Source organism: Sebastes umbrosus, chromosome 22, assembly GCF_015220745.1.
Source record: "Sebastes umbrosus isolate fSebUmb1 chromosome 22, fSebUmb1.pri, whole genome shotgun sequence".
In the NCBI taxonomy this organism is placed as follows: domain Eukaryota; kingdom Metazoa; phylum Chordata; class Actinopteri; order Perciformes; family Sebastidae; genus Sebastes; species Sebastes umbrosus.
In genome coordinates this window covers 19,893,085-19,920,192 of record NC_051290.1, presented here as the reverse complement: position 1 = coordinate 19,920,192, position 27,108 = coordinate 19,893,085, and the positions used below count along the sequence as shown (strand labels likewise).

At 40.7% G+C, this 27,108-nt stretch overlaps 2 protein-coding genes across 4 annotated transcripts in view; one reads left to right on the top strand and one right to left on the bottom strand.

The window, feature by feature from the left end:
• The window catches only part of LOC119481208 (serine/threonine-protein kinase pim-1-like), a 1,020,488-nt gene that overhangs the window by 815,728 nt on the left and 177,652 nt on the right, over positions 1 to 27,108 (bottom strand). The gene's annotated exons all lie outside the window — the stretch shown is intronic.
• On the top strand, positions 1,814 to 25,507 carry LOC119481202 (B-cell scaffold protein with ankyrin repeats-like). The gene is made up of 16 exons (XM_037757934.1): positions 1,814 to 1,942; positions 2,342 to 2,737; positions 5,165 to 5,307; positions 5,394 to 5,532; positions 5,621 to 5,763; positions 6,723 to 6,837; positions 7,566 to 7,762; positions 15,697 to 15,760; positions 15,999 to 16,211; positions 19,036 to 19,098; positions 21,236 to 21,402; positions 23,732 to 23,795; positions 23,993 to 24,022; positions 24,264 to 24,343; positions 24,510 to 24,544; positions 25,066 to 25,507. The coding sequence occupies exons 1-15, from the start codon at positions 1,930 to 1,932 to the stop codon at positions 24,540 to 24,542; spliced, it is 1,860 nt and encodes a 619-aa protein (XP_037613862.1). The 5' UTR covers positions 1,814 to 1,929; the 3' UTR covers positions 24,543 to 24,544; positions 25,066 to 25,507.

The window sequence follows — 27,108 nt, the reverse complement described above, 5'->3', positions numbered from 1 at the left end:
TGTGTTTCAGTTCAGACTACTTCCACTGTTGGTTTGAGTAGTTTTTATTCCATGAAGATATATCCACCCTTGCAAAAAAGTAGTATACTTACAATATACAAGTATTAGTATTAGTATTAGTAGTATACAAGTTATTATTATGAAGTAAAGTTCAAGTATATTTTCCAAGTATACTTAATGTAATAAGTATACTAATGTCAATGTATTAGTAGTATACTTGTAAGTGTGCTACTTCAATGCTTCTTGGGACTAAACTGGCCCATTTTTTTAGTTTATAAAAGTATACTTTTAAGTGTACTTTAAGTGTAAGAATAGTAATTTTTGAGTACATAACTAGTTTACATCTAAGTTGTATTTTGTAAAGCATGCTATACTAAGAAGTGAACTATACTACATGTGAACTTATAAGTATACTGTTAGTTTATTAGTTATATACGTGTAACCCATGTTTTAGTTTATGAAAATACACTTTAAAGTATACTCTCAGTAAATTACTAGTTTAATAGTTTTTACTGCAAGTATACTTGTAAGTTTTCTTTAACTTCTAGTACTTAGCCAATGATTTATGAATTACAAGAAGAGCCTTGCTCCTTTTAGGAGCAGTAGTAGTACTAGTACTAGTGAAAATTAGTTTTTCTTGCATGCGTCCAAGGTTAACGGAGAATGGAAAAAATTAGAAAATTCTTGATGTATGAAGTAAATTCATATCAAAACATACATTTACAAACTCTCACACACTCTAATAGGCTACTCTATCAAAAAGTAAGTATGAGGCCAAATATACTTTTCAGTATACTTGTCAGTATAAGCCAAGTCTACTATCGCAGGTCCTTCCTTCCTGCAGCTGTCAGACTCCACAACCAACACTGCTCCCAGTAGACCACTTACACTGACACACCAAAAACTGCACTATACTGTATAATGACTGTGCAATATCATTATCATTATTACTACTAAGGTGTAATTCATACGTGCAAAGTTTTCAGGTGGAATTTCATTTCATTCTCATTTTCCACTTGTGTAATTTTGTTAATAGTCTGTTTATTGTCAATACTGTATATACTGCTCCTATTTTTATACTTCCTTCTATTTAAATGGTTCATATTTTGTTACACTTTGTTTAGCTCTTTTTTTACTGTGTTAGCTGATGCATCTTGTTTTTTGCACTATCCCCTTTGGTGCTGTACACTGAAAATTTCCCCACTAATAAACTAATAAAGGAATATTTTATCTTATCTTATCTTATCTTAGGCTTTTCGGTATACTTGTCAGTATAAGCCAAGTATACTTGGACTTTTCTGTATACCTGTGAGTATAAGCCAAGTATATTTAAGTAAAATTTTGTTAAGTATATTTCTGATAAGTACATAAAAAGTAAACTGAAAGCATACTCTCTTATTTTAAGTTTTAAAAGATGTATACTAATAGGACACTTGAATAAGGCCGAAGGTCATTTTTATAACTGAAAAATGTCCAAATTTTACAAACAGTGACCTTTTTCATCTTACTGTGCCGCCCTCTTCAGTGAATAAAACTGGCCTTTTATGACATTTATAACTACCCATTTTGCGTACCAGGGTTGGCAGTGCCAGTAACATGCTGACAGCAAAACTAAACTTGGATGGTAAGCTTTTGATGTCCAAACCACAGAATCAGTTTTGAGAATATTCTATCACAAGCATGAAGCACATTTAATTCCACTGATTAAATTACTTAGAAGTGCTGCCATGGAATTAGTGCTGTAAAAAAAGACTCCCATGGAACAAACTTTCCTTATCACCAGACCAGAGAACAGGCGTGATATTCAAATATTCTCATCTCATTTCGGTGTAGCAGGAAACTCCTCTTATCTGAGCTCCTCCTGACAATAGCAGTGCTGTTTTCCATGTCACTGTGAAGTAAGACCAGCGGACAAACAGCACCGTAGCCATGAGCCAGACAGGTAAGCTAGCTGTCCCGTTGCATTAATTATTTATTCATTCATTTCATTTTTACTGGGGTGATGAAAATGATTCATTGCTTTAATATACTGTATGAGTTTTGCTGATTTATGATTGTTTGCGATGCTCAGAGCAACATTTTCATTAATATTGGCTCAATATATCTTAGAACAATATTGAAAAATGTTAAAGTAAAAAGCTTTGGTTGTTTTTGTATAAGTCAATGTCAAAGTGTGTTATATTTTAATATGCTACACTGACAGTGACAGCAAAGAGTATTTTTCCACTATGTGGGTCAGCTGCTGAAAAGTCTGGACTCTTTTGCTATAAATATGCAGTAGTTAATGTAGTGGGAATATGATGTTTTTTTCATTAGAATACTTGAATACTTTTTCTTGCAGCTGAGCAGCTGTTAATCATCTATGAGACGGAGGCAGAGCAATGGGCCACCTATCTGCATTTAGCCTTCGCTGGTCCAATCCCAGAGGCCGGGATCCGGTGCTATGACATCGCCGCAGTGTCCAGCCGGCAGGATGACTTCCTCAGGCTGGCCCAGTACGCCTGCAAGTTCCTGGTCCTTTCAAAGGGCATGCTGGAGGGCATGTGCCAGAAGCAGCGCTTCTTCCTGGCCCGCGTGTTGCATCCTGCGGCCCGTGTGGTGGTGCTGCTGTGCGGGGTCGAGAGCCTGACCCCGCTGCTGGAGCTGGTGCCCCTGAACGGCGACGAGTGCCTGCAGGTCTCCAGTGAACAAGATGCTCATGAGTACACGTCCACTGTGATTGATATCGTGAGAAAAGGTAGGATATTGGCTCTCAAAATTTGTCATTTTGAATTTTTTTCATCACATATCAAGTGCAAAATAAATACTCTTTCACATTATTCCACCTCTACTGTGCCAGCTTCTGCAAAATTAATTAATTGTGAAATCAAATTATTTGTATCATTTACTGGGGGCCTCCTAGGATGCCCTCAAAGACCCCTGGAGGTCACTGACCTTATTTCAGAAACCAGTGAGGTATCAAATCCCACCTCATCGTGTGCTTATATTCAATCTAAGAAGTGTTATTCCAATCCAAATGCTACAGTTTCCAACATTATCATTTTACTCACCGATGATCATTGCAATAAAATTAATTAATGAATTGAAATATCTTGATGCATGACGGTAAAACAGAGTGCAATTTAGTCCCAGTGTGCTTCCTAGTCTTGCAAACCCAGAACACAATCACCCTCTTCAGCATGCTCTTCCTTCAGGAAAATATTTCACATGGCCTCACCGTTCTGCTGCCATAAATACGAAGGGAAAGAATGCTCATTATTTGTGAGAATGCCTGAGCGGCAGCTTGGAAACCTGTTTACTGACTTTTTTTCCCCGGGAATTGTGTGTGCTGCAGATTGACATCCAATGTTTTTTAGGTGCCAGCAGCCGCAGAGACTTCTTTGGTGAAACTGTGTGTATCTCTAGCATGTCCTCATCTGCCCTAGCTGCCAATTATCCTCCGCCTCCTTCCCTGTTTTTCCTAATTGCACTATTTGTATAAAATCATAAAGCGGAGGAGGTGGCTTGTATTTAAACAGGTGTGTGTGTGTGTGTGTGTGTGTGCAGGAGGAACATCTGATGCAAATAGCCAGTCTTTCCTCTTCAGCCACCACTGACGATAATCTTCGTTAGCCATGCAAATTCAAGTGCACTTGATTGCACTGATACAGTGAAGTGATTCAGGCCAGACTCCCACGAACAGTTATATTTTAACCCAGAAGTACTTTCCCTATTCATACAGGATGATGCTGTCTGTTTGTTAGCAACAGACATGTGGGTGTTTTGATGAGGTTCAGTGTAAACAGGTGAAGGATGTGCACTTCATGACTGGTTTCTCTAATAAATGCCAGAAAAGTCAAATCAACAGTCGTGAAAATTACCTCCAAAATGACCTTTTCAATTTCTATTTGCATCACTCAAAATGTCAGCTTTAACAATATGTAGCCTACCAGAGAGTTTGGGATTTAAAGGGGACATATCATGCTCATTTTCAGGATCATACTTGTGTTTTGGGTTTCTACTAGAACATGTTTACATGCTTTAATGTTCCAAAAACACATTTGTTTTCTCATCCTGTCTGTCTGAATATATCTGTATTCACCCTCTGTCTGAAACGCTCCATTTTAGCGCCTGTCTCTTTAAGAAACCCTCCCGAAAAAGTCCAGTCTGCTCTGACTGGCTTGCGAGAAAAATATGGTGCACCTTTGCAAAGGTAGTTCTCAAGCCGTGGGCGATATATTCTAATGAGCCTGCATGTGACATAGGAATAGGAGTCAGATCTGAATGACTTGTTAAATCACATGTTTTTATGATCTAGACAGCCCACAAAAAACTGTCTGGGTTATCTTATTTCACAGTTTGTGGGTTGGTCAGCACTCCAGGTACCTAAATGAACGTGCACAAGTACTGAAAAAGTGTTTCAAAAGTTTTTCATATGTCCCCTTTAATGTAATTTAACCTAATTTGGTTTAAAATAACAAGACAAAGATGCTATATAGCCGTGCTAGCGGCTCTGGCTACTGAGATACAGTAGTGTGTTGAGCTAAAGGTATGCTAACATGCTCACAATGACATGCTAGCATGTATGACAATGTTATTGTGCCAGGAAGGTGTAATGATCACCATTTTCATCTTAATTTGGTTTGCTAGCATGCTAACATTTGCTAATCGCCACTAATCACAAAGTACAGCGGAGGCTGATGGGAATGCCATTAGCTGTGCAGGTATTTAGTCGTAAACCTTTGACATTTTGAGCTGATCATGGTGCTAAATGAAAAGTTAGGGAATCACCACTTCATCCTGAGAGGGACTTGAATGTGTGCGCCAAATTTTATAGCAATTTCATAGCAGTTGTTGATACATTTCACTCAAAACCATTAACGATAACCTCATGGTGGTGCTAAAGGAAAAGTCACAGGATCACCAGTCGGTATAATTCATCCTCTGAGGACCATAAATGTCAAATTTCTTGGCAATGCATTTTTTAGTGAGATATTTCAGTTTGGATCAAGATGGTGAACCAACTGACCAACATTTCCATCCAAGAGCCACGCCAGCCACGCTGCTAGCATGGCTAAAAATGCACCTGGATAGCTTATGGTAGCCTATCTGAAACCCATTTTGTTGACATCACTGGTGCATTTAGTAGACAATGACGTTACAGTAAATGTCCCATCTCTCGTAGGTGTGTTAGCCACAGCGGCAAATGTCAACCCCATGACTCGTAAACTATCAGGATCAGAGCAAAAGGCGGAACAAATGCAGTCACCTGGAGGCCAGAGTGTCCGATCCAGCATTGTGGTCGTTCCCTCCAGAGTTCCATGCGGGGTGAGACACTCAGTTAGTAGTAAGCCATTTCTTTTTCTCATAAAACTTTGACTGCATTGCAGTTCACTGTACTGTCTCTTTGGCAGAGCTCTACGGAAGTGTTCATTCTCTTGAAAAATGAGTCGGCTGGCAGCGACGCTGAGGTTGAGTTCACTGGTGAGAATCAGATGCTGAGAGTGAAGCCCGTCTGCTGGAATGAGCGGATCCTGTGCGTCAACGCACCAGGTGAACGAAATAATAACGAACTAATGATTTAAATACTTGAGATAACTGTTTTAGCCATGCCTGTGTACAGCTTCTGTTTCTATTGCAGATTTTCCAGCAGGAAATGTGAGAGTGACTGTGTATAGCGGTGGGGTGCCACTGAGCAAGGCACAGCTGCAGTACTACAGCAACATGGAGGAAATAACCTCCCTCCTTGCGAGGGCAGCAGACCCTGTGGACTTCATGTGTCAGGTTAGGTTTAATCTGTTTGTTGTCAATCCCCCCAACTTTATGGGAGTGTAATAATACTGAATGGAGGAGCCCTTTAATAGAAGGTAGTACGGGTTTTATTTTATTTTTCTGTGTGAAATCATAGTCTGGAGAGTTGCAGACTGGTTGGTAACATGGGTAAACTTTTCAACAGCATCATTGTAATAAAGATGTGCATTCATATTTCTAAACTTTATTCATTTAATGTTACTTTCTGTAAATAATAAATGTAATATTACAGTATTCATCTGTTTGAGCATACCTCTCAAACTGGCAAATGTATTCAAATAACTCTATCAATCATTGATTTAGTAATGTAGGAAACGCATTTGAATGCTGTCCTATTCTCCCCCTTCCTCTATAAAAGCAACTCTTCGGAGGTACTTTGAATGTGTTATGTTACTTAAGAGTGACTCATCGTTATGGAACACAGTTATAGAAATTAGTCAAGTGCAGCCCCAAAACACTGTTAATAATCTATCCACTTCAAGTCATTAGAAAGACCCAGAAAAACAGAAGATTAATTGAATCTGCATATTTCTTGCTGATGTTCATGCGCGCCACTTACAGTCTCCTCTCTGGAAATGAAGAGACGGCAGGTTTCAGCCTTCCTACTGCCATGAACACTTGATTTGATTAGGTCTCTTCTGCTGAAGAGGCAAACTTGAGCAATGCCAAAAAAAGAATTTGCCAAGAGAATTTCAAACTAAAAGCCTGCCCTGACACAACTGGACTCTGATGTGCATGGTTATATTCAACTTGGCATCTCTATTGTGCCTTTGTAGACTGTATTTCACCATAAAATCCTCTGTTTTTAGGCGCTGCTTTTGTTTTCTCATCAATTTTGACTTTTATTTAAGACTGTGCTTACTTGCCTCACCTAAAATACTTATTCCAAAAATGTGTTCCGCTCCTGAACTGTCCGTCCCTGTGGATTTCAGGCTCTTCGTGAGTCCTCTGTGGAGAAACTGGATCAGAAGTTGTCCTCCATGTTGTTGGAGAGCATGCCCACCGGAGGCTTTCAGGGACTGCAGTGTGAAAACACTCCTGAAAGAGGTACAGCACTGTAAGATTGCTTACTCAGAACTTTGCATTGAAAAAAACATCTGCTGAGTAATCACACTGAGAGGAAAACCCAAACTGGTACAACTTACTTTAAATGTTATTTGGACTTTCAGGGATACATGTGCAAGGATCTCAAACTATTTACTGGAAAACACTTTTTTCACACAGTTCTAGTGCAGATCTACACATAAGTAACATGTCACATGTTGTACCAAGTGATGATGAAATGATGCCATATGAGACATTCGCAGCATTTATGCAAATGCATTAACCACAACAGAATGCCAATTCACTCCTCTCACTCCAAGCATGTGTTTATGCAACACTGTGGATTGAACATAAGTCTCACAGTTGGAATGTGTTCCTGTTGCATGGTGCACATTATCCACCATGAAAAAGAAAGCCCTCCATTATTTCTTGGCTCATTATTCAGCAGACTGATGGCTTCATCAGCTACCGAGATTGATCCTTAACTCTGCTAAAAAGGGCACAGGGAAATGTTCCCATGACAAACAGGTCAATAAGTGCCTCCAAGCTGTCTTTCTTCGACTCTCCTGACTGTGTTAGATTGAGGGCCAACTTCAAGTTATCACCTGTGGTGAGTGGGGAAATCTTAGGGAATATTATGTGCAAATGCAAATTCAGGCCTAATTGGTGCTGTCAATTTTTTTTATTTTTTTTCCCCCAACCTTATCAAAACGTGCAAATATCCACATCAGAGCTGCGCCAAGCAGATGCACCGTCGCTCCTCCACTTTGCCGCCCAGTACGGATTCAAGAGCGTCTCCAGCCTGCTCCTCCAGTGTCCAGGTGCTGAGCGAGCGCTGCGAACAGCCAACCGCCACGGACAGACTCCCACTGAGATCGCCAAGAGTCAAGGCCACACGGAGCTCCACGTCTTATTGAAGGAGACACTGGTAACTACTTCCATATTTGCAACTCTCAAATAGGGTTTTATTTCTTTTGTCTGGATAATTTTCACCTCGCTCCAGTTGATATTCGTCAATATTGTATTGGCTTTATTGACCCTCCATACAATGAAGACATTTTTCAAAATGCCAATATCTGATGACAGCTTCTCATGTTCAGTGCTATATGAGCAAATTAAATCCACCCGATGACGTTATTGGTCTATCTAGAAGCTGGCTGGATGTAATGTCACCTCAATGGGATTCCTTATAGTTTTCATTTACCTGCTGACAGCTGAGGAAAACAGCACAATTTACTGTATGCACCTCAGCTCTTGAGATCTGCAGTACAGCACTCAGGAATGCTCTTACTAACACCAATACAGCGTTAGGAGTGCGAGTGAGTGGCGAGTGGTTATCAATAATGAACAGAATTGAGAGGATAGAAAGGTGGAAAGCACGGAGAGTGACCTGTATGTCAGGGGCGACCTCGCTCTCTCCTAACTAGTGTCTTTGCATCCAGCTCATGGCATAGTTAGTGGATTGATGGTAACCCCCTTCATTGGCCTGCCAGGTTCCTAATGGAACACCCCCGCAGAGACCTAGAAAGGCTGTGGTTGTTCATGCATGCACAATTGGCTCAGAGCGCAGGTCGTCTGCATACATTCAGACAATTAATGCAGCCACTAATGTCGGGATTTTCTTGCGTAATGGCTGCGATGTTAATATGAAGAGCCTCTTCCAGCTCAACCTCCCATTTCACTATGAGGAGTGTAACACAAGAGCAGCAATCCAAATTTAATAGATCCCTTGTATGCATGCACATCCCTTTATCTGATGAATTTGGAGGACACACGAGGATCATTGTGTTTCTTTCCGATGCTAATTTCATTAGGCAGCGAGGACATTATCATTAAAAGAAAGACATGATGTACCCAGTGGTGTAACGTTAGCCAAGATGGCAGGCTAAAAACATCACATCATTTCTGGTGTGTCCTGCAAATACTTAACCAAACATTACAGATGCACACAATGCAAGAAGCAAATGAACAATCCACCTGATCCCTTTTGATGGGAAAAAAATCAATAGAGCTGAAACAGCTAGCTCTGCTCTATCTATCTATTAAAGCTAAAACAGACCAAAAAATCCACTTTCCAGCACCCCTAAAACTCATTTTTAAATTAAATTGTAACATCTTATTTGTTTAATCCGTACAAAGTGTAAAAATGACATCTTGGGAGGTCATGTACCACACTATTTCTTTGCCTGGCGCACTGACTTCCTGGAGACTCCTTGAAGATAGCCTATGGTCCCGACCAGGAGATAGTGTGCACATAATAACCCCCTATAAAGCGTCACATTTTTGTTTTTACACGTTGGTTTCTGTACGGATTAAACAAACAAGATATAAGATGTTAATTAGTGAGCTATTGGGCTAGCTGTTTCCAGTCTTTCTGCTAAGCTAAGCTGGCCTGCTGTAGGTGCTAGCTTGCTAACACAAAAGCAGCATTTGAATGTATTAGGAGGTCGATGTGGAGCTATATTTAACTAGCTGTAGGGAACGGGAATGTGACGTCACCGACAGCAAGTCGCCCATCTTTGGAGGATGAAGGATAAGAGTGTTGGTTGTTTACTGCAAGTGTCAAAAGATAACACAAAACACTACACGGTGAATATGATTCAAAAGCCAAATTGCAGTATATATAGCGTACAGTCAGACACAAAGGTAGGCTAACGTTATAGGGTTTCATTCTGCAAGATACCAGTAGATTAATTATGCAGTAACCAACGTTTTCTTATTATTCTGTTAGGCTAACATAAACTATCTTATCTTTGTCGGGATGATTTTGTAGTTGGCATTTAGCATGTAGATCTTAATGTCATATAGCCTACCTACTTGTTTGTAAATTGGACATTGGCCTCCAAAGATTTACATATTTTGAACTGCTGACAGGTGTTCACTAACGCCAAAACACATCAGTGACTGTAATGGTAGGCAAATTGTCAAGGTCCCTTCTTATTCGTAAGGATTGATATCATTCACTAACTATTTCAATTTTGTAATATGTCTCCCGTTTGCCTCTGTCAGCTTCTCTTTATATGGGCTTTACTTTATACATTTCTGATGATGAACGATTGACAGATGACAGATGAACAGACTAGTGATATTTACTCCAAAAATGGCGGCGCGTCCCAGAATGCTCCACAGTTCCCATTCCCCGTTGAGTAGTTTCATCTAGGCCTATAGCACTGCATCATATTTGGAAGGTAACCATATGTTTTGTAGGACATACAATCTTATCCTGCAAAGTAGCTATACCTGTCATAAAAAGTAGTGGATTTAAAAGTTCATCTGAAATATACTTCACTTCAAATATTCAAGTGCTTCAAATTTGTACTCAAGTGCAGAACTTGAATAAATGTACTTTGTTACATTCCACCACTGGGCACTGATTTTGAAAAGAAATGTTGCTGTCAAAGTTTTTTAATGCAATTTCTCAATGTTGTGAGCACAATACTTCCATTCACTTCCATTGTATTGGGGCAACCCTTTAAAGCTTGTATCAGCTGTTGAATCCCTTACGTGTCATCTTGTAACAGACAGCAGCATAATGCTCATTCATTCATGTGAAAATCTCTGCTCCCTGTCCCCTTATACAGTAGTACTGACAACTTTTAACTTTCTCTGAAGGCTCAGATCAACCTATAGAGAATTAGCCCTCGAGGGAAATTCAGACACTCCGACAGCTGTTGCAAATGTATTTATCCCCCTAGCAACGGTGCTAATTGAGAGTGACTGCAGATGGAGCGAGGTTTGATCAGACTGCTCTAGTGAGTCAAAGTGCTCGCTGCGAGTCTGCAGTGAGTCGGCTGAGCTGACAGGGGAGCGGTAGAGTCAAACAGAGGTCTCCCCACGGGGACTTCGACAAGCCTATAGATGTAACATAACAGACAGATCCGAAATGCACAAGCAACTGACACTTGTGGTTTTCTTGGAGGGTAATTAAAAATTCATCTTAACGGCCAAAACCACGCTTGTGTGTTGCGTTAGAGGAAGTATAACAGAGGAAGTACGTGGGGTTTTGTTCTTGCTCCTTTTTTTCTTTTTGCAAGGCAGTTTCATTAACTCGTCTGCAGTGTTTCCCCCACCTCCAATTAATCAATCCATGATGCATCAGTGATTTGGGCGTCAGTGTAGCAGCACTCTGTCAATAAATCCTAGATGGATCGGTCCCCTGCTTCATGCACAGGCTGAATCACTCACAGGGCCTGCGTCAGATCCACTAGTCTGCCCTGGCACCACACTTCTTTGTTAATTAGCTGTGAACCGCTCCGGAGGGGAAAGCTGAATTATTCAGGGAGAGCATAACTAGAATATAAATATAGAAAATACTCCGCTGTTATCTACGATGTTTTATGTCCACAAACCGCAATATTGTGCCTGCTCATCGTTATTACTAACACAAACACACATTGTCCTTATTTAATATTTCAATACTGGGTCACTTGGCATTTAGATGGACTCTGCGCTCCTACCAAGATCCCGCTGTGTTGTGCTCTCAGATCAAAGCAGAGCAGGGCTCGATAAATACAAATTAGCTCTCAACTGTACGGCCCTCCAAAGGCTACAAAGAGCTATTTACGTGCTGCATGCTGTGTTTGTGTACTGTATACTCCTATTCAAATGCAAGAGAGACAAATTAGGTGACACCCAACTGTACACTCTAAACCAGGGATTTTACATGTTATGTTTGGTTTCGTTAGAAACGGCACAATCATCACTGGCAAAACTCCGGAGATTTGTTTATCATTTGAATGATACGCTTATCTTCATCCCTCAGGTTACATGTTGCGTGTGTAGTGCATTACTACTGAACAATGTTACACTCAGTCTTTATGCTAGCAGAGGTGCTTTATGGATGGCAATGTCAGTCCACCACTTTGGTCCAGACTGAAATATCTCAACTTTATGTTCAGTGCTAATTAGCAAATTCTCCATGTGTCTATGTTCCCTCAGCCCTATGTTCCCTCAGATCATACTTCTGCTAGTGTATGATTGCTTGTCCCGACGTTCCATTATTCCGAAACCCAGATAGTCTGAAAAATGTCCCATTGGACCGAAAGCCCATTTGTCCGACAGCCCGTTATCCCGAAAACAAACGACCATTGTTCTGAAAATACAACAAACAAAAAACAGAATGATGTCAGTCGCATGATCCACCCTACTCTACCTCTTAATGGTTTACCCTGACCCTAACCAATCTCACTCCTCATGCCTAAACCTAACCAACCCAACCAATGAAGGTAGAGTAGAGTACTAGCCATAGACGTAAGAAATGGACGTAGTCATTGGATTGTGGCCTTGCCGTTTTGAAGCCTCGAGTTCGGCATTTTGGCCGTCGCCATCTTGATATTTGGCCGTCACCATTTTGGTCTATTGCCACCAGAAGTGACTCTGGAGGTTGGAGCTAAGCACAACCGAACGCTGAATAAGACATTTTCAGGCGACCAAAAAGGTTAGAATTAACTTTCATGAACTGAAAACACACTGTGAAAGGGTTAAACTTGTAAGAGGAAAACACAAACAACTCCCAGTCTGGACAACGCCGTGGTAGCGACCTGTCAATCACAAGGTTGCCACGCCTTAAAGCATCCCCTGCTTTATGGTCTATTTGACTCTAAACGGGACTATAATTTACTAAATGAATTGTATTGAAGAAGACTTGAAACTAGCAATTGAGACCATGAACTCATGTTGTATGTTTATTAATAAATCAAGTGAGAAGTAGGCTCATTTTCTCATAGACTTCTAAATCAGACTTCTTTTTGCAGCCAGATGAGTCGCCCCCTGCTGGCTATTAGAAACAATGCAAGTTTAAGGCACTTCCTCTTTGGCTTCACTTTTCAGTACAGAAGGTAGCCCACTGGAGCACATTGACATTAGCATTTAGCTCATAGCACCACTGTGTTAGAGCCTCAAAGAGCTGCTAGCATGGATGCAGTCTTGTTATAATTGCTTACTATGATACATGTTTGGTTTACAACAAAACTATGAAGAAGACACGTCACAGAGTCAATCTAGTTTTACAGAACTGTGAAGTGTTTTCTTTGCCTGCTGAGCTGACCATTTCTTATTTTCCATGCCAAAAAACAAGTTGATTTTGTCTGAACGGCACTTAAGTGATGGGTTCAGTGTTACACTCTACAATCTGCCACGCATCCAACACTCTTATCCTGAAACCACTATGTCAAAACACAGCCAGCATGCTGGCACTGAGAGCCCAGACTAGCCGGCCTGTGTTTTGACCATTTCAGCTGCTGAAAACACATTTACACTCCTTATCTTACACCAGATTCCCTTGAGATTTGCCTTCCCTCTAACAAAATCAAGCCCGCTGTTTTGTCTGAAGCACTGCTGCTTGGATTGCGGCGGTGAAACTGAATTTGTCTGGAATGCCCGGGGCTCCTGCAGTTTCAGACATCTGTAAAATGATTCAGCGTTCGTGGTTAGTAAATAAATTCCCCCTCCCCTGTCCAGAAATTACCTCTGAAAATACCACACTGTGCTCAAGCACAGCATCCAACTATTATAATTCAATGTTCAAGCTGGGGTGGTAATTAGCCCGTCCTTTCTACCTGTTGGGCCGGTTATGAACCTCCACTGTTAAGTAATGCATTCATGGCAACCAATAAGTCATTTGCAATACTAGGAACAGTGTAATATTGTAATTGAGTCATGAGTGGCTGTGTTGCTTGGAAACTGCACACAGAGCATGGCCGGTTATATGCAGGATATCTCCATCAAAGTGAGCTGTATCTGCAAAGGTTTATATTATTGTTATTGAATTCAAAATATATCATTTAAAATTGATAAAAGAATCAAATGTAACTCAGAGGCATTGTCATATGCATTATGAGTCTTTTGTTGCCATGTCTGTTTGGAGGCAAAATTTTACGTTACAGCTCAGCAGCTGTTTTAAAGGGGACATATCATGATCATTTCTAAGTTCATACTTGTGTATTGGGTTTTATACTTGAAAGAAACCTCAAAAAACACTATTTTCTTCAAACTGTCTGTCCCTGTCTGAAACGCTCCGCTTTAGCACCTGTCTCTTTAAGAACCTCTCCTGAAAAAGCCCAGTCTGCTCTGATTGGCTTGCGAGAAAAACGTGGTGCACCCTTAGACTGCATATAAGAAGTGGACGTAGTCACCGTGACGTTAACCATTGGTTTGTGGACTACAGTTTTGAAACCTCGGGTTCGGCATTTGGTCTATCACCATCTTGGTTTCTGGCCGTCACCATGTCGTTGTTTTTTTTGCAGCCAGAAGTGAAACGAGAGAGTGAAGCTAAGTACAACCTTCAGGCGACTAAAAAAGGTTATAATTAACTTTCATGAACTGAAAACACACTGTGAAAGGGTTAAAGTTTCACGATGAAAACACAGACATGATAGCGATCTGTCAATCACAAGGTAGCCGCGCCCTAAAGCATACCCTATTTGACTCTAAATGGGACCATAATTCACTAAAAGAACATCATGCTGTATTGAAGAAGACTTGAAACTAGTGATTGAGACCATAAACTCATGTTTACAATGTTTACTGAGGTAATAACTCAAGTGAGAAGTAGGCTCATTTTCTCATAGACTTCTATACAATCAGACTTCTTTTTTGCAACCAGAGGAGTCGCCCCCTGCTGGCTGTTAGAATTAACGCAAGTTTAAGGGCTTCTGCATTGGCTTCACTTTTCAGACCTGGACGTATCCCACTGGGTGCACCTATGTAAAGGTAGTTGTGTGGTGATGTATTCTAATGAGTCTGTATGTGACATAGGAAGGGGAGCCAAATCTGAATGGCTTGTTGAATCACATGTTTTCTGATCGAGGCAGCCAACAAAATACTGACACAGTTCACAGTTTGTTGGTTGATAGGCACTCCAGATACCCAAATGCATGTGCACAAGCACTGAAAAAGTGAGTTTTTCATGATATGTCCCCTTTAATACATAGTAAATACAGTTTATTTGACTGTAGTGGTTTGTGCAAATCTGAGAAAATGTTATGTACATCGTCAAATAGCATTTTTCGCTTTCCCTTTCTTGTTTCTCTGTCAATACAGATACTCTAAGGAAGCAGCTTTTCACTGTGAGTCAAAATGAATGATGCAACTCTTCAGTTCTTCACATGATCTCTATCAGAAGTTGAAAGATGGCAGTAAATTAATATCCGTATCTCAATCTAATTACGGATGCAGTCTAACTATCAAGCCAAGGGTCTTGAATTGCTCACTAAATGATATGTTTGGACTGAAAGGGGAAGATTGTCTGATTTCATAATTACCCTGATCATACCCCCGTCTGTCCCTCAGCATGCTATTAGCAAATAGGCCGACTCTGCAGCAGCTCTGCTGTCAAGAGGGAAAACTGCTTTCTGTTATCCAGCAGCAGTCAGGCAGGGTTACTTACAGCACACCTCTCTAATTCCTGCAATAGCCCTGAAATTGCTTCTCCTAACAGATGAGGGTGAGAAACCTCAATTAACAATCTGGACGTTTGTCACACCTGACATGAAAACGCTGAATATTAAAGCATGACGTGGAGGCTGATATTAGCCTATATAGTGTGACAAAGCTTAGAACATGCTTAGCGGATAGTCATCTAGCTTTTATTATTGTGCCTTGGGAGGAAGATTCAGGTGAGAAAATGAGCCGACAGGAAGGATGTAGTGAGCCAAGGAGAGATTACAAAAATCAGGCTGCATTGTATCAAGATTCGTCAAGCATGCATGAATACTGAGACAAAAATGTCCACTCTCAAATAGCAGATGCCCGGCTTCAACATTAGACATTTCTTTCCTTCAATTCTAAATTGCCTCTATTGAGCTGCTTCTTTGTGATTTGGATGAAGCATAAAACACATCTCTTCATGCTCTGTGGTTGCAGAATATGTTCAACTCGCGCGAGGACAATGGGGATGCCGGTGTGTACGAAATGATGAGCACTGCAGGTGAGTGAGGGGCTGATGGGAAGTGGAAGGAGGACAAAGGAAAGCCGATAATGGCATTGTTTTGTTTTTCTCCCCACCTCCAGCACATCATTATGCTGGGTTCATTTCCGACCACTGAATATTTTCCCCTTGCTGATGGGCACAGCGTGTAGCGTTTGCTTCCGATTAGCTGTGAAATGACAGTAGCAAAAAAGCAGCGTGCAGAACTTCATCGTGACGGTAACACTTTGTGCATTAGGGACTCCTTCCACCAAGCGTGAACAGGATGAGCAACAAGGAGAGGATGAAGAGGGGGAGGATGAGGATATCTACGCACCACTGGAGCTGAATGATGAATATGACAGCATCATGAACTCAACAAAAGCAGTGGCTATTGCCAATCGCCCACCAGCACCCACACCTCGGCCTGAGAGCACCCTGCAGGAGGACAGAACCCCTTACATCACTAAAGGTAACGTTTGTTGCATCACTGCCCGTTCTCACTCCCAGGGCTTTAAATACAGACGTTGGCGTTCGGTACCGCCGCACAATGCACCCTTTAGCGCCGGTGTGAAACGCACCGGGCGTTCCATTAACTATAATGTAAACCCATCCGAGGCAACAGTAAACGCTCAGAGGAAGTACGCAAAGAGTGAGAGGGGAAGTGGATGGGTCTAACAATCACAAGGCTTTCATCCAGCAGACAGCTGTTTGCGTCCCCTGCGTCATCAGTTGTTATAGGGCAGGCTTACGGCATAGGCAATATAGGCGGTTACCTAGGGCGCCACCTTCTGTGGGGCGCTGATCACCCTCAAAAAAAATTCTAAATTAAAATTCTAAATTAAAAAAAAAAAATGCTGGTGAGCACCCTTCCTCATCTCCTGCATTGAGGTAACAAATCAACAAATAAATAAATAAATAAATAAATAAAGAATGAAATACACTTTTCACCCCAGTAAATCTCATTGTACTGAAATTGACTTCAAACTTTTAAGCCAACAATATCAGGGGCCAATTGTTTATTTATATTATAATAAATACAGTTATTAGTGAAAATTTAAATCTTAATTTTTGTGGCTCCAAATCCAAATTTCGCCTAGGGCACCAAAAGGGCTAGAGCCGGCCCTGAGCTGTTCGTTCAGTGTCATTTTCCCTGTACAAATGTAGTACTTTTAAGCCCAACCATGTACTTCTTCCCTAAACCTAACTATAGTGGTTTTGTTGCCTAATCCTAAAGGGTAACTATAGTGATTGATGCCAAAAATAAAGTGATGCCAAGGGGGGCGTGACAAAGCGTCAGTATGTGACGAGCTGGGATGAGCTGGGAAGAGAACGCGTAGTGCATCCTTTGGCCCTCTTTCTTCTTCCAAATCACAGACATGATAGAGCTGATTTGGAGTCAAAACAACACTGCTATGCACAGTATGTGAAGGGGAGTTTGGGAGCTCATGTGGGAGGGAGGAAGTGCCTGGAATGTGCATCGCCATTGTCAGTGCTGAACACAGCAGAGATGCAGTTTTGTTTTGATCCCATAAACCACGAGAACATGCTCGCTCCCCGCCGCAAAACAAACAAAAAAAAGTGAGGAAAGATTTGCCTGCGCCGAGAGCCCACAGCCCCTAACTGTTCAATTTCAGCCGCGTGAATATTTCATGAAGATGAAACATCCAAAAGTGAGTGGTATTATTAAGGCTTATAAATCATTAAAACATCCGCGACTTCTCCCTTTCATCTCGCAAATGCAAAACATGCATCCGCAATTAATTGTTATTCCCACAGATGATATTATGCTCATCCCTCCTTCACTAACCATCACGATCAAAACACACAAAAATGATGTGCAACAGGCGCCCTATCTCCATTATGCAGCTTTTTTTTTATAGTATCCAGTGAGCTAACTCTCTGCCCCGATGGGACCCACAAAGCGAAAAAAGAAATTGAGTGCACCGCTGAACTCTCTGCATCCCAGCCATCCCCTCAGTAACAGAGAGGGAACTACCGGGGCTTGCCATCTGCAACCAATCTTGGCCAGACCAAGGCCAAGTCAGCCAGAATAAGTCATTACACATGTTTTCCATCGTCCTTGTCCCCAGAGCGCACGAAGAGAAAGGAGAGGGATTTTGAGGGTTTCCATCTATTGAGACAGTGGAGCTTCAAAACCACACAAGGATCACATTTTTTGCTCCTCGCTCCCACTGCCGCAGTGAAGGATGTGAGATGAGAGATGAGGCTTGGTGGAGGATCAGGCGGGGAGCCAGTTATTGGAGACCACGGCACAAGTGGAAATAATGAGGAGTTTTCTTTTGTTCGCAGCAGCAGAGCTCAATGAGACTGAAATGCTGAAATGTGAATGAAATTCAATCCCACAGAGTGAAATTACTCTCCATGTAAGCTACATGGAGAGTAATGTATACAGTCTGAAAGCAAGGCCAGTCATGTGAATTTCATTCTGAATTAAGCCATAAAGCTGGGCTTGTCTTATGAGCAGGCTGTGTTTGAAACATTAAGTGGAAAAGAGAGACGCCGTCATGGAGGAAATGGTCAGAGGTGGGATTATCTTGCAGGGTGTGGATGTTGAATTTCAATCCACGCAGCCGCAGCTCCTCCGCCTCTGACAGCTGAACAGTGTAGCCTTTCATTCTGAGTGCTCTCTACCAAAACCAAAAAGCATCATTCAGGGCGTTTAATTCAATCCAGAGCTCTATGTGTGTATGCGTCTTTCTCTGAGAGGAACACTGATTTAAGCACTGGAATAACAAACCAGGATAAACGTCATTTCACATTTATTTACATTCAATTATATTGGTATTTTTCTGAAACATTAATGGGATGTTTTTCTTTTTTTCTGCTGTGTATTCACATTTAGCTTTCTGTAGTCAGTTGGTTGTTTGTAAGTTTAGGATATGACGCCATCTTGTGGAAAAATGTATAAAATGCAGGAACCTTTTTGTTGAAATCTGTAAAATCAGCTCTGAATTGTAGCAGCCTTGTAATGTTTTCACTGAGAGGAACTCAACTGTAAGAAAATTTTTTTTTTCAGGAGGGGGTGTATTTAGAATTATCTTTATTAGTGATAATTTTATTATTTTCATTTTATTTATTTATTATTTTATTTTATGTTTTGAATTATGTAATTATTTTGTTAATATTTTTTAATAAATATCTTTAAAATCAATATAATTTCATCACAAAAAAAGTAGAAAATTATGTATGATATAGCTTACTAAATAAATGTTATGTTAAATAATAATAATTATAATATATAATGTCATTTGTAAGCTGCTCTCTGTTCACAGTGTTCCAGAAGAAGAAGACACAACAGGGCGATGCTGATCTGTATTCACTTCCCACCAAACAATGTGAGTGAGTCAGGTGATATGGGAAAAAGGCAGATCAATAGATGTGACACTTAAAGGATCACTCCAGCAATTCAGTATTGCACTCTCATAACGTTGGAGAGCTCACAAGAGACAGATTAGAGACAGAATGATCGATACCAAAGCAGCAGAGGCCGGCATATCCTGACTTTTCGTCTCTAAAATGAATAAAGCTACAAAAAAGCTCGATAGCATCTTTTTGTTAGATCTTCCCTACCTTGTAAACACCCATGTCTTTCAAACTCAACAACCCTGTATGTATATATTAGACTGTTGTCAGGTCGGGCTATAAGCACCATAGAGATGTGGGTCATTAGGGCCCTGCTACACCCAATATCAGGTTTTATAATCTATTCACATGGTGTATCACTGAAAGAAGGAATAGAAGAAGACAACAGCAACCTCAAATGACCGTAGTAATTATGACAGGAGCAGAAGCGGAAATCCGGAAAGCGTTAAGTTTCACTTTCACTTTTGAAACATAGTTATTTAAAAGGTGCTTTATACAGTATGGGATTGGGAGCATTTCTATTGACTCTCAACGGCTCTCAACATGGCGACGGTGAGCCAGCAGCTCGCAGCTAACAGCGCTAACAGTCCAAAACAAGCTGAAAGTGCTGACAAAGCTAACAGTGTTTACCTGAGGGGGAACTGGAAGGTGGGTGCTACACTTCCATGACGACAGCGTCGGTCGGGGCGGCGTTATCACTTGTGACCGCCACATGAGAGCAGCGCAGAGCGGCGGCCGTGAGCTAGCCAGTGGGGCACGTTCACATGCACGAACATGCACTAAAAGGCCCGGCTATGTCAACAAAGCAGAGAGAAGCTCAGATTACAACACACAAAGAGAGAGAGAGACTTCATTCTCTGCTCAGGTAGACATTACTCCTCTAGATCTTTACATAACAAATAGTTGTTTGTCACTATATTAATGCTCTGAATATCATATTTATGACCTGTTTTTCCCTAAACCTAAGTGTTTTTGTTGCTTAAACCTAAAGAAGAAGTTGTGTTTGTGTTCAAAACATTTCATTCATTTGTACATGTTAGAACATGTTGCTTTTAAGTTTCGCTTTCACTTTTACAACGTAGTAGGCTTAGTAGGCCCATAATGACCCACATCTGTGAGGCTTATGGCAACTGATAACAACTATTTAATGGCCTGATAACAGGCGAATCGTGTGGACAGGAAAGAGAGCGAGGTATGACTGCAAAACAAAGGTCCATGTCAGAATCAAACTGGGGACATTGCGATATTATGGTATGTCTCAGTTTTCATCTGCATATTAATGCATGTACACCTAAATCACCACTCTCTGCTGTAGTTGGGGTGTCTGGCTTTATCATTCACTCACAAAAAGACAGTTGCAGTCATCAATTTTTTAGCAAAAATAACTAAACGGGAGATACACTAAAGCCATGAATTTCTGCTTGCACTGTCTCTAAAAATGCATCTCCATTTCTACTTTCTGGACAGAATTTATATGACTTTGAGATTGTAAATGTTTTACACATAACAGCAGGACTTTTACTGTGCCACTGATTTTTGCTGACTCTTCCCTTATGATGGATTACCTGGTGGAATTACCTGCTGGGCGGTATCAGTTAATGTTGATATTCTTAGTGATGCTTTGTTAATTTAAATGAATTAAAATTGTAGTGATCACCATGGGGGAATAAGCTATTATTCCAGCAGTAATGGGCACACAAACAGTAAAAAAGCAATACAAAGAGAAGGTAGCACATTTAAACACATTTGGGTGCCAAGAGGATGAGAACAAAAATCAATGTGTGAAAGAGCTGCTACAGAGATACAAAGCTATTTTTCTGCTTTGCTGTACTGTTGGTGACACTGAGTGACAGAACCAAAGATCATCACGGTCACCCAGAAAATTACTTGCCATCGTCATGACTCACTGGCATTACAGATGTGCTGAGCAAAATCACATTAGCAACCAATCCTCTCTATGAATGCCATCTGGAGTGGCTTTATACTCTGTCTTGTCTTATTTCTGTCACAGAAATCTGGCTTGTTAACTTGTCTTCACATGTGTGGTGGTTATTCTGTGTTTTCAACCTTTTGGTCAGATTTTTTTTATTGAATTGTTGTTCATTGCAGCGCATGGGCGGGAAGACAGCATCTCTTCCACCTATGATACCTTTGTGCCAAACCAGACAAACGGGCTCCAGCAGCAGCAGCTCATTGAGCTCCAGCAGAGGGTGAAGGCAGGTTCACTCACTGTGGACTGGCAGCGGGTTCAGAAGGGCATGGACGGCGTCCAGCAGGTAGGGCTATCACACACTGCGATCTCACTCACACTGGACTTGGAATGAATAGGACCGAACCCTCATAAAACTAGAACCATCTGTTGCTCGTGCTGCGCCAAGCTGCAAAACAATCTACTCACAGTAGAGCATGAAGGTACAAGATACCATAGAGTCAAGGAAATGGCTATTTATGACAACATTAGCTTAGCCCCAAATGTTTGGAGGGCCCCACAGAGAGGAGAGATAGTGATGAAGGGCCACTTATCGCTGCTTGTCTTGCATACATTACTGTCACAATACAAGAAAGGATAATGTGATCGCAGGTGGGTGGTGTGGCTCAGTTTCAAGCTTGTTTAACAGACAAAAAACTGATTAGTGATTGGTGAACTTATCTGTCTGTTTCCCATGTCAGCCAATCAAGTGTTGATGCTTTTAAAACAAGGAGTACGTTCCAAATCGCATACTTTTTCTTTTTACTTTTAGCACGTACTGCAGCTGCCCTTATGTACTGTTGAATGGAGGATTGGGACATACTACTTCGTCATAACATTGTGACTTGAACTTTGACCCTCTTGCTCATATATGCGCTGTGCAGAGGATTGTGGGTCAGAATAGCCGGAAAAGCATGCTGGCTTGCATACTGCAAAAATGCAATCGGATGTAGTAAGACATCCTGGTATTTTTGACTGTATTTAATATACTATGTAAATACTAAATCTTTTTCTGGCATACTAAATAGTATGGTAGTATGGGTAATGGAACACACAGAGGATCAAACTGAAAGTGGGCCAGTATACATACCAAGTGGCTAATTAGGGGAAAGAGGGACAGGTGTGCAGGCAGGTGACGGACGATCAGGTGGTCGGGGGACGGCGGGAAGAGCTGAGGACACCTGCTGGGAGGGAACGACAGGAGTTGTTATGGAACGGTCAGATATGGATAAATGGCAGAAAAAGGTAGAAAAATAAACCAAGACGGTGCTGTCGCTATGACAATAGACTGATATGAATGTTAAATTAAAGTCCTGCCTCCAGCTGTCACATCACAGTAAGAAAAACACAGGTGTAAATAGTCAAATTAATGATGGCTGCTTTAATGTTATTCATAACACCTGTGCTTGAGAAGTCCAAAATAATTATCAGACTTATCATTAGTTTCAAAGGTTGTGAAACAATCCTATATGCTTATGTAGAAGAAGCAGTCTGTGTGTTTTTACTTTTTCCTAAAATGTCGCAAAAAAAAAAAAAAAGTCACAATACCCACTTATTTAAAGTGAGATTAGTGATGGAAGAAGTATTCATATCCTTTTCATATCCAGCTGGCCCAATCTGTTGGGATTGGTCAACCGAACCATACTCTTCAGACTCCGCTCCGCTCTAACTAGCTTTATTTGATGGCGTGCCAAACTAGCTGCTAGACAGGTATTATGCAAATGTGTTACTTGGTGACATCACTACGTTACGGAAGAAAAAGGGGGGACTTCAAGCAAGGCGTTTCAGGCAGTTCAGTGTTTCTGTGGGGAAGAGTAACTCCCTTTGGAGTGAACTTTGGGCTTTGTAAATTTTCAGACGTTTTACATGCACAAAAAACTATATAACACACTAAAGGAAAGGGGGAAAACACAAAAGCAGAATAGGTCCTCTTTAAAATTATAATAATCTAAAAATACTCCAAGTGAAAGTCTTTAATTTGTCTTTGATTGATATGTTATTACATTATTAGATTGTTTCTGATGCATCAATAAGTACTGTTGTAGGTGGTTGAGGTGGATATTTGTACTACTTCATGTGCAGTAACAACTGGGTAGTTTAATGAAGGGTCGGGCCCTTCCAACATCACAACATAAAGATAAGAGATGATTAACGGGAGAAGAACGAAGAACAAACTAAACTGTTCCACGCAAATTTGTATCGATATTTAAGACTTTTATCTCATCATTGCATTTATTTGTGGAATATTGATAATTTTACCGCTTTTTGTGATTTATTTAAATGTAAGCAATCTGGGAGGTTTAGAGGGAAATGTCTCTTTAACATCAAAATATGACAATGTAAAATATGAATCTGAAAAGTAATATTTCCCTCTGAAATGTTGTGAAGTAGAAGTATGAGGTAGCATAAAAATACTCAAGTAAACTACAAGTATGTCAAAATTGTACTGAGTAAATGTACTTAGTACTCTTTCATGCTTCTTGCTGCATATTAAGACATTATTTGCAGACTGTGAGTTTTCCAGCAGACCTCCATAAAGGTCTGCAAATCTCATTTATGGAAATCTCATAATTTGTAAATAAATAGGTGTTTTCTGTGTCGGTCTGATATTAAAGCACTAATCTTTGCCTCTGCAGCAGAAGTCGAGTCAGCCGAGAGCCAGTATCGTCAACAGCAGAAAGGCCGATGACAGTGTCTATGGTAAATATTCTCCATCCTGGGTATGAGGGTTAAGCTTTGCTGTCATCACAGAGAGGCTCCACAGAGCTCAGCTTTCCTGGAACTTCAACTTCAAAATAAATACTATGCAGTGCAGTTAAAGTTGGAGCAAGTAGCCACCTTACAGTATTAAACTGTATACTGTAGATGGTTTAGAAACTCTTCTCTCTCCCCCACAGATAAAATCAACATCGTTCATCACACGCCAAGTGAGTCTTTAAAAACTTATCTCAGTGTGCACAGAGAAAACTGGTGTTTGCATGCCTTTGTAGTTTCTCCAGTCCCAGTTGCAGTGGTGGGGAATTAATCCTCGGGGAAGTGTTATTTAATCAAATCCCCGGTGCCCTGTTTTGATCGAGTGAGTTTCACTCGCACTAAATGGGAGTCTTTTATTTCCTTTTACTGAACAATTCTCTGTTCAGCTGTGCATATTGGATCATTTCCCTCCAGGTGTTGCAGTGAGTGAAAATCGAAGAGGAAACCGAGCAGTGGAGTCTAATTTTTACAGCAAGCCACTTAAAGGACAGCATGTGAGTTTACTTTAATTGCCAAAGGAAAGCTTGGCAAAAATTAGCATACATGTATTAAGTTTGCATGATACTGAATAGGCTATTATTGGAGTTGAAATAGACATGAAGTTACAGTAAACAAGGCCTAACTAACCAATAACAAGTGCCCCTCTGTATTGTTTTGCAGTTAAGTTTCTTCTCGAAAGGTGACAAACGGTGAAGGTAAGACTGAAAACAATGAATCTAGTTTCATATTAAAAAATTTCTACTGAACCTAAAGGTGCTACTGTAAATGCGAGATTGGGAGCATGTCTATTGCCTCTGCATGGCTCCCAACATGGCAACAGCTGAGCCGGCGGTTCATAGCTAACAGTGCTAACAGTAGAAACAAAGGCAAGAGTGCTGACAGAGCTAACAGTGTTAACCTGGGGAGAACCGGAAGGTGGGCGCTACGTCGTTCAGGACAGCGTTATCAGCTGTAACCGCCATATGAGAGCAGTGCAAAGCAGCGTCTGTAAACTAGCCAGTAGGGCACGCTCACATGCACGAATATGCACTAAAAGCATGCCCGGATTAAAACACACACAGAGTGGCTTCATTCTCTGCTCAGGTAGACATTACTCCTCTATATCTTTATATAGCAAATAGTAATTTGCTGCTATACTAATGCTCTTGATATCGCATAGAGCACCTTTAATTTTCAGATTTATTCATCAATTGTTTCATATTTTCCATATTTACAGGCTCCATCACTCTACAAAGACTCTATTCATCCACCAATTATATCAGGTATAATCTGTTTGAAAACATAATCTGTCGATTTAATTGTATTATTAACAAAGTTTTGTATTTCCAATTAACAAGTGAGATGATTTTTGATGTATTTCTTACTGATTGTTCAGCTTTTTTTTTTTGCCTCTTTTAAGATATTATGGTAGTAAATAGTAAAGTTCTGGTTTAAGGAAAAATCACATATACAATGTACAATGTGTGTAACTTAACTTTTGAAATCAAATTTGCATCTTTATTATCATTTTATCTTAATCTTAAAAGTTTTCCATGTCAACAACTACCTTGTTCATTTTGAAAATTGTCTATTTCTTCTACTCTACTAAAGTTATAATAAATATTGTTCATGCATCTTTCACACAGTGAAAAAATCCAATTAAATATCCATATAAAAATGTTTAAATGGCAAGTGTCATGTTTTCATGGGTCTGTGTTCTTGGGAAAGGGAATCCATTTACCAGCAAGCATTGGCCTGCAACCCTTCACACCTTTGCCTCTAGAGGGCGCTGTATCTCTAAATATATCCATCACACACTCACTGTGTGAAGCAACCAAAGACATCTGGCAAGCCCAGAAGCACCTGCTGACCTCCTGATGGCTGGGAGGCAAGCGATGATAAAAAAAAAAAAAAAAAGTGTCCATACATGTTTATGAATGTAAAGGGAACGTAAAATACTCATGCAGCAGGTGAGAACATCAGCTCAGTGCTTCTCGCTGGGCCTGGTAGCAAACAGGAAATGCTTAATCTTGGTTCGCATCGGCCAAGACGTGTCAAATCGAATCTACTAATTTAGTATAATTGAAATAAAATGGAAACTGTAGGACTATTATAACTCAGCTCACTGGGATGAATAGAAACATCCGCAGAGGGGTGCTGTAGCAGCAAGTGAGTGTAAAATTAAAGGTCAAAGGCTTCATTTTCCTGGGAAACTCATTGTGTTCAGCTGCCATGGTGCAAGCATCTGTGTGTAACAAACAGTTTTACAATAATGAAATAAATAAAGCTGAAAGAGGCCCTTTTAAATCACATCCATTCAATTTCTGAATAATAAACGTTTCCTGTATATACTTGTCAAAAATCTGAATTTGCTGCGATTTACGAAACTATTCAGAAATTGGCACAAACGCACACAGTCGGTTTCACACACACACACACACACATAGAGATACCAGTTTGTTGGTACAGGCCAGCCTGTGCCTGAATGAATGAATAAGAGCTGCATGGGGAATTCAGTGAATGCATGGCTAAATCCAAGCTCAGTCTTGAAACCCAGGCAGAGGCTGAGCCGTGTGCCAACAAAGCAGCTGGGTACACGCCGGGCACATTTTTCTGTTCAATCATGCTCTTTGTGAATAATATGTATTAATGCCGTCCCTACTTCGACCTGCCAGTTAGCCTTTGGAGATGATCCGGCTTCAGGACCCCATGGCATTTGAGGCATATGTTTGCCTGTCACCTGCTGAGTGTATTTCAGTCCGTGCGTCAGGCATGGCCACCGAGATAGGCCTCGATTCGTCGTGTACACAAACATCTGAGCGCCGCCACAAGGAATGATTCCCCCCAGTCGCAGAGAGACAAGCAGATAGAGAGCTTCAGTGGCATGTGTCGCCCACGCCAACCACGCTTCTATATGCGGGCAGCGCCACATCAAAGACGAGGGATCAAAGATTCACTGTTTTTCAAAAACCCTGTATATCCACATCCAAACACTAATTATGATATGATTTGGTTGACCAAACTGACTCTTTCTATCCTGTAAATTAGTTTTTAATGCCTGTGTTCAGCAGCGAAAAGCAACAAAGTACTGTGTATTTAGACAATTTTGGGGGTTATAGCAGAGGTTTTTCCATTTTGTGAGACTTTCTATTCAACATCTATTTTGTAATATTTTACAACTAATACATCTTAAAGGGTTCTGGTAATAGGCAATGTGAAAGGTTCATTTTATTTTAAATTTATGATTACGTAAAATTTTCAATGCCGGACTTTCGGTGGT